The sequence below is a fragment of the Heterodontus francisci genome, chromosome 8 (genome assembly GCF_036365525.1).
Source record: "Heterodontus francisci isolate sHetFra1 chromosome 8, sHetFra1.hap1, whole genome shotgun sequence".
NCBI classification, from domain to species: Eukaryota; Metazoa; Chordata; class Chondrichthyes; order Heterodontiformes; family Heterodontidae; genus Heterodontus; species Heterodontus francisci.
In genome coordinates, this window is record NC_090378.1 from 79,514,647 (window position 1) to 79,527,994 (window position 13,348).

The 13,348-nt window shown below is 45.0% G+C and overlaps 1 protein-coding gene across 7 annotated transcripts in view; it reads right to left on the reverse strand.

The window, feature by feature from the left end:
* abl2 (c-abl oncogene 2, non-receptor tyrosine kinase) overlaps positions 1 to 13,348 on the reverse strand; it is a 125,763-nt gene that overhangs the window by 21,835 nt on the left and 90,580 nt on the right. For all 7 annotated transcript variants that reach the window (XM_068037446.1, XM_068037445.1, XM_068037441.1 and 4 more), the window contains exon 3: positions 6,449 to 6,744. In XM_068037446.1, coding sequence (XP_067893547.1) covers positions 6,449 to 6,744 — 296 coding nt within the window. The remainder of the gene's footprint in view (positions 1 to 6,448; positions 6,745 to 13,348) is intronic.

Consider the following 13,348-nt stretch of genomic DNA (forward strand, 5'->3'; position numbering starts at 1 on the left):
CGGACCTTTTACTCTGTATAGAACTTAACTGTTTTTCTGTTCCCTCCCACCCCCACCCTCCCACTACTGCTAAATTGGGGTGACAGCAGCACTTGGAAAATGGCAGCTTTTTGTAAATTTGAAACAATGCCACATATAAAAATGTGCATGTGCAGTGGTTTTAATATAAAACTGGTTGACCAGTTTTAGGAGGAATGACAAATAAACTGCCTTTCATATAAACTAGGCAACCTCTACATCCACAGGAGCTGCTGTCAGAAGCCAAGACGGTAGGAATCTGTAAAATAAATGCAGCGTTCATTACAAACAGCAACAGATGACCCATCCTTTTGAAAACAGGCACGCAAGTATAATTTGGGGAGTACCTATATTTTGTAATAGCTGAATGATATTGCATTGTTACTGCAAGTCTACTGCCCTGATTTCTGTAATAGAGGCTTGCTCAATAACCTGATCCACTTTTGTTTCGGGGAGGCATGATTTAACAACTCAGAAGCTTGAAAATTCTCAGCATACAGGAATTGAACAAAAAGCATTAACGACTACAACTGTTCTGAGAAAAAAGCTAGTCTTTTCATTTTATCTGTCCTGCATAACTTTTTAATGACATGCTTTCAGAATACTATGTAATCCAGTATTTTAACTTTGCCACTTCCAAGGCGCCCCAGATAAACATAGGTAAATGCTTTTTATGATACGATATTGCTATTTTTTTCCAAACGAACTGGTTTACAATCTTACTGATTGTAGCTGTAATGGCAAGGGGTGCTTGAATTAGGCTCAAAACCACTGAGCAAGAATAATAATTTCCACTCATGATCCCATGCCCTATCAGGTGACCTCTGTGAGCAAGTGTGTACAAATAGTGAGAACAGGATTGGGCTTGTTATATTTTCCTCAGCAGACCATCAACATTCACTATTTAAGTTCAGAAATGAAGAATGACCATTTGAGGCATGGAAGGGTGACTGGTGCCAATAGTGGCAGGTCACACATGTCAATTTCTGCTAGAGGAAAGAAAACAGTTGGGTGGGTGGGTGGGTTGGGTGCCTGAATGCAGATGTCAGCAAAGTATGCATATATGAGTTTGGTAAGTGGGGAGTTCGGTGAAGAGGGGAGGAGGTGCTCCTTTTTTCTACATTTTTCACCCAACAGCATTTGGTTCTTACTTTGGTGCAGCGGGAGGAGGTGGTTGGTGAGTAACTGTTAAGTTATTCTACTTATAAAAATAGTCTGTAATGTTAAGGTATGGCAGGGCAACTCAGCCGAGTGGAATGTACAGCCTGTGGCATGTGGGAAGTCATGAATGCACCATGTGTCCTCAACAAACACATGTGCAGGACGTGTCAACGGCTGCACAAGCTGGAGCTCTGTGTTTCGGAACTCAAGTAGCAGCTGGAGACACTGTGGTGCATCTGCGAGGTGGAGAACGACAAGGATAGCCTGTTTAGGGAGGTGGTCACAACACAGGTTAGGAGCATGCAGGCAGATAGGGAATGGGTGACCGCCAGGCAGATAGTGCAGAAGTCCCGAGACAATCTTGCTCACTAATTAGTTCTCCGTTTTTGGATACTGGTGAGGGCGATGGTTCCTCACAGGACTGCAGTCAGAGCCAAGTCTGTGGCACCACAAGTGGCTCAGCTGCACAGAAGGGGAGGAAGCAGAGTGGAAGAGTAGCAATGACAGGGGATTCATGAGTTAGGGGAACAGACAGGTGTCCATGGTGTAGACGCAGCTCCAGAATGGTATGTTGCCACCCTGGTGCCAGGGTCAAGTTTGTCATTGAGCAACTACAGGACATTCTTCTGGTAGTGGGGGGGGGGGGAATGAACAGCCAGAGGTGGTGGTCCACACTGGGACCAACGACATAGGTAGGAAGGGGGATGAAGTTCTGCAAGTAGATTTTCGTGAGCGAGGAGCAAGATTAAAAAGCAGGACCTCAAAAGCAGTATTCTGATTACTTGCAGTCCCACGTGCGAGTCAGCTTAGAGAATAGGCAAAAAGGAAAAGGAGGTGGGGTAGCGCTCTTAGTAAGGAATGAGATCAGTACATTAGGAGGACTGAGCGATTAAACATGTGGCTGGAGAACTGGTGTAGAAGGGAGGGCATCAGATTTCTGAGGCACTGGGACTGGCTTTGGGGCAAGTGGGACCTGTACAAGATGGATGGGTTGCATCTTAGCAGGGCCGGGACTAATATCCTTGCAGGGAGATCTGCTACTGCTGTTGGGGAGGGTTTAAACTAGATTTACAGGAGGATGGCAACCTGAGAGGGAGCTCAGATTGGAGGGAAGCAAAATTGGTAACAAAAAGTAGAAATGTAGCAAGTGAAATCAGAAGACAGATGAAGCAAAGGCAAGCATCAAATAAGATCAGAATGCAGAATAATGTCGAAAAGGCAGAATTGAAGGCACTCTATCTGAATGCATGCAGCATTCGCAACAAGGTTGGTGATTCCAAGGCACAGATTGAGGTAAATGGGTAGGATTTAATTGCCATTACAGAGATGTGGCTGCAGGGTGACCAAGATTGGGAACTGAATATCCAAGGACATTTGTCATTTAGGAAGGATAAGCAATAAGGAAAAGGAGGTGGCGTAGTGCTCTTAGTAAGGGATGAAATCAGTACATTAGTGAGAGGGGATCTTAGATCAAACGATCAAGATGTAGAATCAGTTTGGGTGGCACTAAGACACTGCAAGGAGCAGCAAACATTGGTGGGAATTGCTTATAGGCCACCAAACAGTAGTGGTAATGTTGGGCACAGTATAAATCAGGAAATTAGAGATGCCTGTAATGTGGGTAATACAGCAATAATGAGTGAGTTCAATTTACATATAGACTGGGTAAACCTAATCAGCACTAATGCTGTGGAAGATGAATTCCTGGAGTGTGTACGAGATGGATTTCTGGTCCAGTACGTTGAAGAACTAGGGATTGGGCTATTTTAGATTTATTATGCAACGAGAAAGAGCTAATTATAACCTGCATAGAAGCCTTTGGGAAATATTGACCATGATCTAGAATTTCACATCAAGTTTGAACGTGATATAGTTCATTCAGAAACTTGGGCCTTAAATCTCAACAAGGGAAACTATGAAGGGCTATGATGGATTGGGAAAATACTCAAAGATTTGACAGTAGACAGACAATAGCTAGTATTTGAAGTACTACATGGTCTACAACAGATATATATTCCTCTAAGGCACAAACACCTAATGGGAAAGGAGAATCAACCGTGACTAACAAAAGTTTAAGACTGCATTAGATCAAAGGAAGTGGCTTACAAGGATGCCAGAAAAAGTGGTAAGCCTGAGGATTGGGAGCAATTTAGAACCCAGCAAAGGGTGACCAAGAAACTGATAAAGGGAAAAGAGGATATGAATGCAAGCTAGCAAGAAACAAAAGGTGGACTGTAAAAGCTTCTTTAGGTATGTGAAAAGGAAAAGATTAGCCGAGACAAATGTGGGCCCGTAACAGGTGGAGACAGGAGAATTTATAATGGAGAACAAGGAAATGGCAGAGAAACTAAACAATTACTTTGCGTCTGTCTTCACGGAGGAAGACACAGAAAATCTCCCAGAAATATTAGGGAACCAAGCGACTTGTGAAAATGAGGAACTGAAAGAGATTAGTGTCAATAAAGAGGTAGTACCTGAAAGGTTCCACTACCAAACGCATCTTCCCCTCCCCTCCTGGGAGCATTCCGAAGGGATCGTTCCCTCCAGGACACCCTGGTCCACTCTTCCGTTATCCCCAACACCTTGTCCCTTTCCCACGGCATCTTTCCATGCAATCGCAGGAGCTGTAATACCTGCCCATTTACCTCCTCTCTCCTCACTATCCAAGGCCCCAAACACTCCTTTCAGGTGAAGCAGCAATTTACTTGTACTTCTTTCCATTTAGTATACTGTATCCGCTGTTCACAATGTGGCCTCCTCTACACTGGGGAGACCAAACGCAGATTGGGTGACCACTTTGCTGAACACCTCAGCTCAGTCTGAAAGTATGACCCAGAGTTTCTGATTGCTTGCCATTTCAACACACCCCACTGCTCTCATGCCCACATCTCTGTCCTGGGATTGCTGCAGTGTTCCAGTGAACATCAACGCAAGCTTGAGGAACAGCATCTCATTTACCGATTAGGCACACTACAGCCTGCCGGACTGAACATTGAGTTCAATAATTTCAGAGCATTACAGGCCCCCCTCTTGATTTTCAGTTTTTTTTTCATGTTTTATTTTTATTTTATTTTATTTCATCATTAATTTTTCTGTGCCTGCCCACTGTTTTTTTCATGTTTGTGCTTTGGGCCAGGGCTATTCATTTTTCTGTCAATTAACACCCTCTCTGCATTAATGCTTTGTCTTTCAACATAGAAAATAGGAGGAGGCCATTCGGCCCTTCGAGCCTACTCCGCCATTCATTACGATCATGGCTGATCATCCAACTCAGTAACCAGTTCCCGCTTTCACCCTATATCCTTTGATCCCTTTAAACCCAAGAGCTATATCTAATTCCTTCTTGAAAACATACAACATACCAGTAACACAGCACTTGCCTTTGCTCCATGACTTCTGGTCAGTTATTCTCTGTGACTCTGTCCTATCAACACCTTTATTTTTGTTATCTCTGTCCCCACCCCACTTTCTTTGCTTAAAACCTATTACCTTTGCCAGTTCTGATGAAGGGTAACTGACCTGAAAGGTTAACTCTGCTTCTCTCTCCACAGATGCTACCAGACCTGAGTATTTCCAGCATTTCTTGTTTTTATTTCAGATTTCCAGCATCTGCCGTATTTTGCTTTTAATTTGCTTGAAAAGTTAACTGGATTGAAGGTTGATAAATCCTCTGGAGCAGATAAGGTAGATCCCAGAGTGCTGAAGGAGGTGGCTATAGAGATAGTAGATGCATTGGTGGTTATCTTTCAAGATTCTATAGATTCTGAAAAGGTTCCTGCAGACTGGAAAGTAGCAAATGTAACCTCACTATTTAAGAAGGGAGAGAGAGGGAGAATGGAGAACTGCAGACCTGTTAGTTTGACATAAATAGTGGGGAAAATGTTAGAATCTATTATAAAAGGATGTGATAACTGGACACTTAGAAAATAACATTAAAATTAGGTAAAGGAAACATGGATTTACGAAAGGGAAATCATGTTTGACAAACCTGTTGGAGGTAGCACAGATAAAGGAGAACCAGTGGACGTGGTGTATATGGATTTTCAGAAAGCTTTTGACAAGGTCCCACACAAGAGGTTAGTAAGCAAAATTAGAGCACATGGAATTGGGGGAAAAAATACTAGTATGGATTGAGAATTGGTTAACAGACAGAATTCAGAGAGTAGGGAAAAACAGGTCATTCTCAGGATGGCAAGCTGTTAGTAGTGGGGTACAGCAAGGATTAGTGCTGGGACCACAGCTGTTCACAATCTATATAAGTGATTTGGATGTGGGAACCAATTGTAATATTTCCATATTGGTTGAGACAAAACTAGGTGGGAATGTAAGTTGTGAGGAGGATGCAAGGAGGTTTCACGCAGATTTGGACAGGGTAAGTGAATGGGCAAGAACATGGCAGACGGAATATAATGTGAATAAGTGTGACCTTATCCGCTTTGGTAGCTAAAAAAACAGAATATTTCTTAAATGGAGAGGGGTTGGGAAGTGTTGATGTCCAAAAGGACATGGGTGTCCTTGTTCATGAGTCACTAAAAGCTAGCATGCAGATGCAACAATCAATAAGGAAGGCAAATGGTATGTTGGCCTTCATCGCAAGGGAATTTGAGTACAGAAGTTAAGAAGTCTTGCTGCAACTGTATAGCGCCTTGGTGAGACCACACTTGGAGTATTATGTACAGTTCTGGTTTCCTTATCTAAGGACGGATATACTTGCCATAGAGGGAGTGCAACTGAGGTCCACCAGACCCGTTGGAATGGCAGGATTGTCTTATGAGGAGAGATTGAGGAGACTGGGCCTGTATTCTCTAGAGTTCTGAAGAATGAGAGGTGATCTTATTGGAACTTACAAAATTTTTACAGGGCAAGACAGGGTGCATGTGGAAAGGATGTTTCCCCTAACAACTGAGTCTAGAACCAGGGGACATAGTCTCAGAATAAGGGGTAAGACATTTAAGACTAAGATGAGGAGGAATTTCTTCACTCAGAGGGTGGTGAACTTTTGGAATTCCCTACCCCAGAGGGCTGTGGAAGCTCAATTGTTGAGCATGTTCAAGACAGAAATCGATAGATTTCTGGAGACTAATGACATCAAAGGATATGGAGACAGCATGGGAAAGTGGCATTGAGGTGGATGATCAGCCATGATCTAAATGAATGGCACAGTAGGCTCGACAGGCTGAATGACCTATTCCTGTTCCGACGATCTGAAGAGAGAAAGTTTACAAATAAAGCAGAGATGATGTGTAGTTAAGACAGTTTCACTGTTTACCTTGGCATCATGTGTAGTGTTGATTCTATAGTGGTAAACTCGACCTTCGTAGCGGAGGGATATTGAAAGTTGTCCCGGACTGCTCTCACTTTCTCGTACAAGAAAGCTGCCATTGATGAGGCTGCTAAGCAGGTACTCAGCTGCACTACGCGAGACGGGGCCATGGTACCAGGAGTGCTTTTCCAGGCTATTAACAGGTGTAATATAATTGCTGGGGACCCATCCCTGCCCGTTCTTCGAGCGTACCTCACACCATTCGCCATTCTGGTTATAGCACAGCACGCGTAGCTTTTCACCTGTTGAATTAGAAAAAAATCTGATCAAAAATTCCAATAACTTTATTGAAGCCCAGTAAATGTTTTTTGCTTCTCAGTGCTTCCCTTGTCAGTGAAGGAAAAGGAAAACTAATTCCAATCATGTGATACGAACATGAAAATGAAAGGCAGAAGATCACAAGCTAGTGGATTGAGCCTTTTCTGAAGTGCCATTGTGTAACTTCTGCATACCATCAATCCCATCTACTGCTCCCTCCCACCCACCAGCTAATCAACTTCCTGGAGAGACGAAAAGAAAAAATGCCTTATAACAATTTATTGAAGGGGGGGGGGGGGGGGGGGGAAGAGAAAGCTGGGAGGCTTTCCAACACCCATCTAATCTGGCCACAGTCCAGAACTCATCAAATTTCTTCTGAATGCTCACAGTGAATCTATACTCATTGTATGTGCCAGCAACTTGCTCCTGAAGTTGACGACTTTTTGAAAAATAAAATCTCAAATAGCCTATCCACATTGAGCAAGTCTAATTGCTTTCATTAAGTTAAAGACGTCAATCAAAATTCCACAAAGAAAATGTTTTTCTAAGTAAAAAGCCCCACCTTTCTTGACCTATCATCGTACCCAAGAACCTTTAAATGAACTATCAATCTCGTGGTCCTTCTCTGACCTTTTTTAGGGCTTCTAACACACCCAACCACATAACAAGAATTAAAAATCAACAGTATTTTATGAAGAAGCCTGACCAAGGTTTTACACAGAGACAAAGTAATACTTCCCATTTTGTGTTTGAATTGCAATGGTAAATCCAATAACATTTGAAGTCATGTGATCCAATGCCACATGGTCAGACCAGGAATGCTTCAAACCAGATCTGGCAACCCAATCCACCAGTACATCAGGTACTAATGTACAGCCCTCCTGTCCATCACCCTGCACTTCAAAACTTTAGCAGCAGATGCACACGAAGGGAATGGGCCCCTACCCCTGGGTCTGCAGAATATTAAACGTCCACTCCTATTTGGCTGGCATTTGCCAGGCATTCTGGTGCTAAAGCAGCGTCCCCACGCTGTGCAGGCTACAAACGTAGCAGATTCAAGGATCACGACAACCCTCCCTCGATGAAAAAGGACCATGAGGTGGCAACGAGCTAGGAAACCCAATGAACAGAAAATGAACTGAAATGACATCCCACTTGCAGGGCTCCAGAACTGGGCACGATCCCAGTTAAGGATGAGAAAAAAGAAATGCTGTAGGAGACCCAGGTATTCCAGGATTGGCTCTCTCATCCAATTTACTGTTCATACAATCAACATTTTGAAAATAAGGACACCTGCAAATGAAGGACACCTAATGAGAGTCCCTTAGGTCTCCCTAATTTACATGTTTCAATGTACATCCTAACACTATTTACTTTTGCAACAGTCTCACAGCTCTGGTCATGGACCTTCACCGACCTGTGCATTGCAACATTCAGATCAACCGCATAGTGCCCCAACGCTGCAGTCTGCTTCCACCTCCTTCCCAAGATTGACAAACAGGACTGTGTTGGTAGATCCATTGTTTCAGCCTGTTCTTGCCCATGGAACCTATTTCTTTCCGCCTTGAGGATTTTTTCTTCCTTTGTCCAGTTTCTTCCCACCCACTTCCTCAACTCTTCTGGCACCCTCCACTACCTTACCTGTTAACAGCTTCCTGGCCCTGACCATCTCTCGCACGATCGATGTCCAAGCTCTCTACACTTCCATCTCCCACCAGGAAGGGTAGAACTATAGAATGTTTACAGCACAGGAGGCAGCAATTTGGCCCATTATGTCTGCGCCGACTCTCTGCAAGAGCAACTCAGCTAGACCCACTCCACTGCCTATTCCCCGTAGTTCTGTAATTCTTTTCTCTTCAGATAATGATTCAATTCCCCTTTGAAAGCCATGATTGAATCAGCCTCCACCACACTCTCGGGCAGTGCATAAGGACTGCGAGCCCTCCCTGTCTTCTTTCAACAGGGGCTCAACCAGTTCCCAACCGTCACTATCCTCCCCCTTGCTGAATTTGTTCTTGCATTGAACGACATCTCCTTTGATGGCACTCACTTCCTCCAAATAAAGAGTGCTGCTACGGGAGCCTGTATGGCCCCGAGCTATGCCTTTTGTGGAAATGGATATCCAACAACTTGATATTTATTTAGTGCCTTTAACGTAATAAAACATTCCAAGAAACTTCACAGGAACATTATAAAACAAAATATGACACCGAGCTACAAAAGGAGATATTAGGTCAGATGTCAAAAGCTTGGTCAAATGGGTCAGTTTTAAGGAATGTCTTAAAGGATGAAAGCGAGGTAAAGAGGCAGAGAAGTGTAGGGAGGATACTCCAGTGCTTAGGGCCTAGGCAACTTAAGGTGCGGACACCAATGGTGGAGCGCTTAAAATCGGGGAAGCTCAAGAGGCCAGAATTACAGGAGCGCAGATATCTCGGAACATTGTGGGGCTGGAGGAAATTACATAGATAGTGAAGTGAGGTCATGGAGGGATTTGAAAATAACATGTGGAACATTCTTTGTTCAGTATTACTCGGATCCCCTTCACCATTTTTTCTGGTACATTGATGACTGTATTAGTGCAGTATCTTGTTCTTGCCCCAAACTGGAAAATTGACCAACTGTGCAGCCAGTTTACACTCCTCCCTCACCTTCACATGGTCCACCTTTGACTCGTCTCTTCCCCAACTTCTCTGTCTCCATTTCTGGGGCTAGGCTATCGACTAATATCCATTATAAGTTCATTGACTCCCATCGCTATCCTGACTACACTTTCTCCCACCCTGCTACCTGCAAGGACTCTATTCCATTCTCAGTTTCTCTGCTGCAGTCACATCCATTTTGATGATGCCACCTTGCATACCAGCATTTCTGATAAGGAACAGAATCACAGAACGGTTACAGCACAGGAGGCGGCCATTTGGCTTGTTGAGCCCATGCCAGCTCTCTGCAAGAGCATTTTTGCCAGTCCCACCCTTTCCCTGTAGCCCAACAATTTGTTTTCCTTCAGGTGCTTAACCAATTCCCTTTTTAAAGCCACGATTGCATCTGCCTACATAACTGAAGTCTCTCATCTCTGCATCTCCTTGAAAGCCTTCACATCCTTCCTCAAGTGTGGTGCCCAGAATGGGACTTAATATACTGGTTTGGTCTCAAGTGGCTTATTAATGAAGGTTCATCATAACTTTCTTGCCTTTGTACACTATGCCTCTATTTATAAAACCAAAGATCTTGTGAACTGCATTCTTAACCCGACCTGGCACCTTCCATGATTTGTGAACATACATCCCAGATCTCTCTGTTCCTGCAACTTGTTTAGAATTGCATCCTGTATTTCATATTGCCTCTCCTATTCTCGCAACCAAAATGTTTTTTTAAAATTAATTCATGGGATGTGGGTGTTGCTGGCTAGGCCAGCATTTATTGCCCATCTCTAATTGCCCTTGAAAAGGTGGTGAATTGCCTTCTTGAACCACTGCAGTCCATGTGGGGTAGGTACACCCACAGTGCTGTTAGGAAGGGAGCTCCAGGATTTTGACCCAGCGACAGTGAAGGAACAGCGATATATTCCCAAGTCAGGATGGTGTGTGGCTTGGAGGGGAACTTGCAGGTGGTGGTGTTCCCAAGCATTTGCTGCCCTTGTCCTTCCAGATGGCAGAGGTTGTGGGTTTGGAAGGTGTTGTCAAAGGAGCCTTGGTGCGTTGCTGCAGTGCATTTTATAGATGGTTCACACTGTGCATCGGTGATGGAGGGAGTTTATGTTTGTAGATGGGGTGCCAATCAAGTGGGCTGCTTTGTTCTGGATGGTGTCGAGCTTCCTGAGTGTTGCTGGAGATGCACCCATCCAGGAAAGTCGAGAGTATTCCACCACACTCCTGACTTGTGCCTTGTAGATGGTGGATAGGCTTTGGGGAGTCAGGAGGTGAGTTACTCGCCGCAGGATTCCTAGCCTCTGACCTGCTCTTGTAGCCACGGTATTTATATGGCTACTCCAGTTCAGTTTCTGGTCAATGGTAACCCCCAGAATGTTAATAGTGGGGGATTCAGCTATTGTAATGCCACTGAATGTCAAGGGGAGAGATGGTTAGATTCTCTCTTGTTGGAGATGGTCAATGCCTGGCACTTAAGTGGCGCGAGTATTACTTGCCAATTATCAGTCCAAGCCTGGATATTGTCCAGGTCTTGCTGCATTTCTGAGGCGTCGTGAATGGTGCTAAACATTGTGCAATCATCAGCGAACATCCCCACTTCTGACCTTATGACTGAAGGAAGGTCATTGATGAAGCAGCTGAAGATGTTTGGGCCTAGGACACTACCCTGAGGAACTCCTGCAGTGATGTCCTGGAGTTCAGATGATTGACCTCTAACAACCACAATCACCTTTCTTTGTGCTAGGTATGACTCCAACCAATGGAAAGTTTTCTCCGATTCCCATTGACTCCAGTTTTGCTAGGGCTCCTTGATGCCATACGTGGTCAAATGCTGCCTTGATGTCATGGGCAGTCACTCTCACCTCACCGCTTGAATTCAGCTCTTTTGTCCACATTTGAACCAAGGCTGTAATGAGGTCAGGAGCTAAGTGACTCTGACGGAACCCAAACTGAGCGTCAGTGAGCAGGTTATCACTAAGCAAGTGCTGCTTGATAGCACTGACAACGACACCTACCAGCACTTTACTTATGATCGAGAGTAGACTGATAGGACAGTAATTGGCCGGGTTGGACTTGCCCTGCTTTGTGTGTACAGGACATACCTGGACAATTTTCCACATTGCCGGGCAGATGCCAGTGTTGTAGCTGTACTGGAACAGCTTGGCTAGGGGCGCAGTAAGTTCAAGAGCACAGGTCTGCAGTACTATTGCTGGAATATCGTCAGGGCCCATAGCCTTTGCAGAATCTAGTGCCTTCAGTCATTTCTTGATATCACGCAGAGTGAATTGAATTGGCTGAAGTCTGGCATCTGAGATGCTGGGGACTTCAGGAGGAGGCAGAGATGGATCATCAACTTGGCACATCTGGCTGAAGATTGATGCAATTGCTTCAGCCTTACCTTCTGCACTGATGTGCTGGGCTCCCCCATCATAGAGGATGGGGATATTTGTGGAGCTACCTCCTCCAGTTAGTTGTTTAATTGTCCACCACCACTCACGGCTGGACATGGTAGGACTGCAGAGCTTAGATCTGATCCGTTGTTTATGGGATTGCTTAGCTCTGTCTATGGCATGCTGCTTACTGAGTTTTGCACACAAGTAGTCCTGGATTGTAGCTTCACCAGGTTGACTCCTCATTTTGAGGAAAGTCTGGTGCTGCTTCTGGCATGCCCTCCTGCACTCTTCAATGAACCAGGGTTGGTCTCCCAGCTTGATGTTAATGGTAGAATGGGGGATATGCCATGCCATGAGGTTACAGATTGTGGCTGAGTACAACTCTGCTGCTGCTGAAAGCCCACAGCGCCTCATGGATGCCCAGTTTTGAATTGCTAAATCTGTTCGAAATCTATCCTATTTAGCAAGATGGTAGTGCCACACAACATGATGGAGGGTATCCTCAATGTTAAGGTGGGACGTGGCCTCCACAAGGAATGTGCAGTGGTCACTCCTACCAATACTGACATGGACAGATGCATCTGCAGCAGGCAGATTGGTGAGGACGAGGTGAAGTATGTTTTTCCCTCTTGTTGGTTCCCTCACCCAGTCGGCCAGCTCGGTCAGTAGTGATGCTACTGAGCCACTCTCGGTGATGGACAGTGAAGTCCCCCAACCAGAGTACATTCTCTTGCCACCCTCAATGCTTTCTCCAAGTGGTGTTTCAACATGGAGGTACTGATTCATCAGCTGAGGGAGGGCGATAGGTGGTAATTAGCAGGAGGTTTCCTTGCCCATGTTTGACCTGATGCCATGAGACTTCATGGGGACTGGGGTCGATGTTGAGGACTCCCAGAGCAACTCCCTCCCAACTGTATACCACTGTGCTGTCGCCTCTGCTGGGTCTGTCTTGCCGGTGGGACAGGACGTTCCCGGGGATTGTGATGGCGGTGTCAGGGACATAGTCTGCAATGTCTGATTCCGTGAGTATGTCTATGTCAGGCTGTTGCTTGACTAGTCTGTGGGACAGCTCTCCCAACTTTGGCACAAGCCCCCAGATGTTAGTAAGGAGGACTTTGCAGGGTCGACAGGGCTGGTTTTGCCGTTGTCATTTCCCACGCCTAGGTTGATGCTGGTTTCTTAACTGCTTTGTTAACTTCGTAGCGGTTAGATACAACTGAGTGGCTTGCTAGGCCATTTCAGAGGGCATCTAAGAGTCAACCACATTGTTGTGGGTCTGGAGTCACATGTAAGCCAGACCAGGTAAGGACAGCATATTTCCTTCCCTAAAGGACATTAGTGAACCAGATGGATTTTTACAACAATCGACAATGGTTTCATGGCCAGCATTGGACCAGCTTTTAATTCCAGATTTATAAATTGAATTCAAATTCCACCCTCTGCTGTCTTGGGATTTGAACCCATGTCCCCAGAGCAATACCCTGGGTCTCAGGGTTACTGGTTCAGTGACAATACTACTGCACCATCGCCTCCTTTCCTTCTTTTCC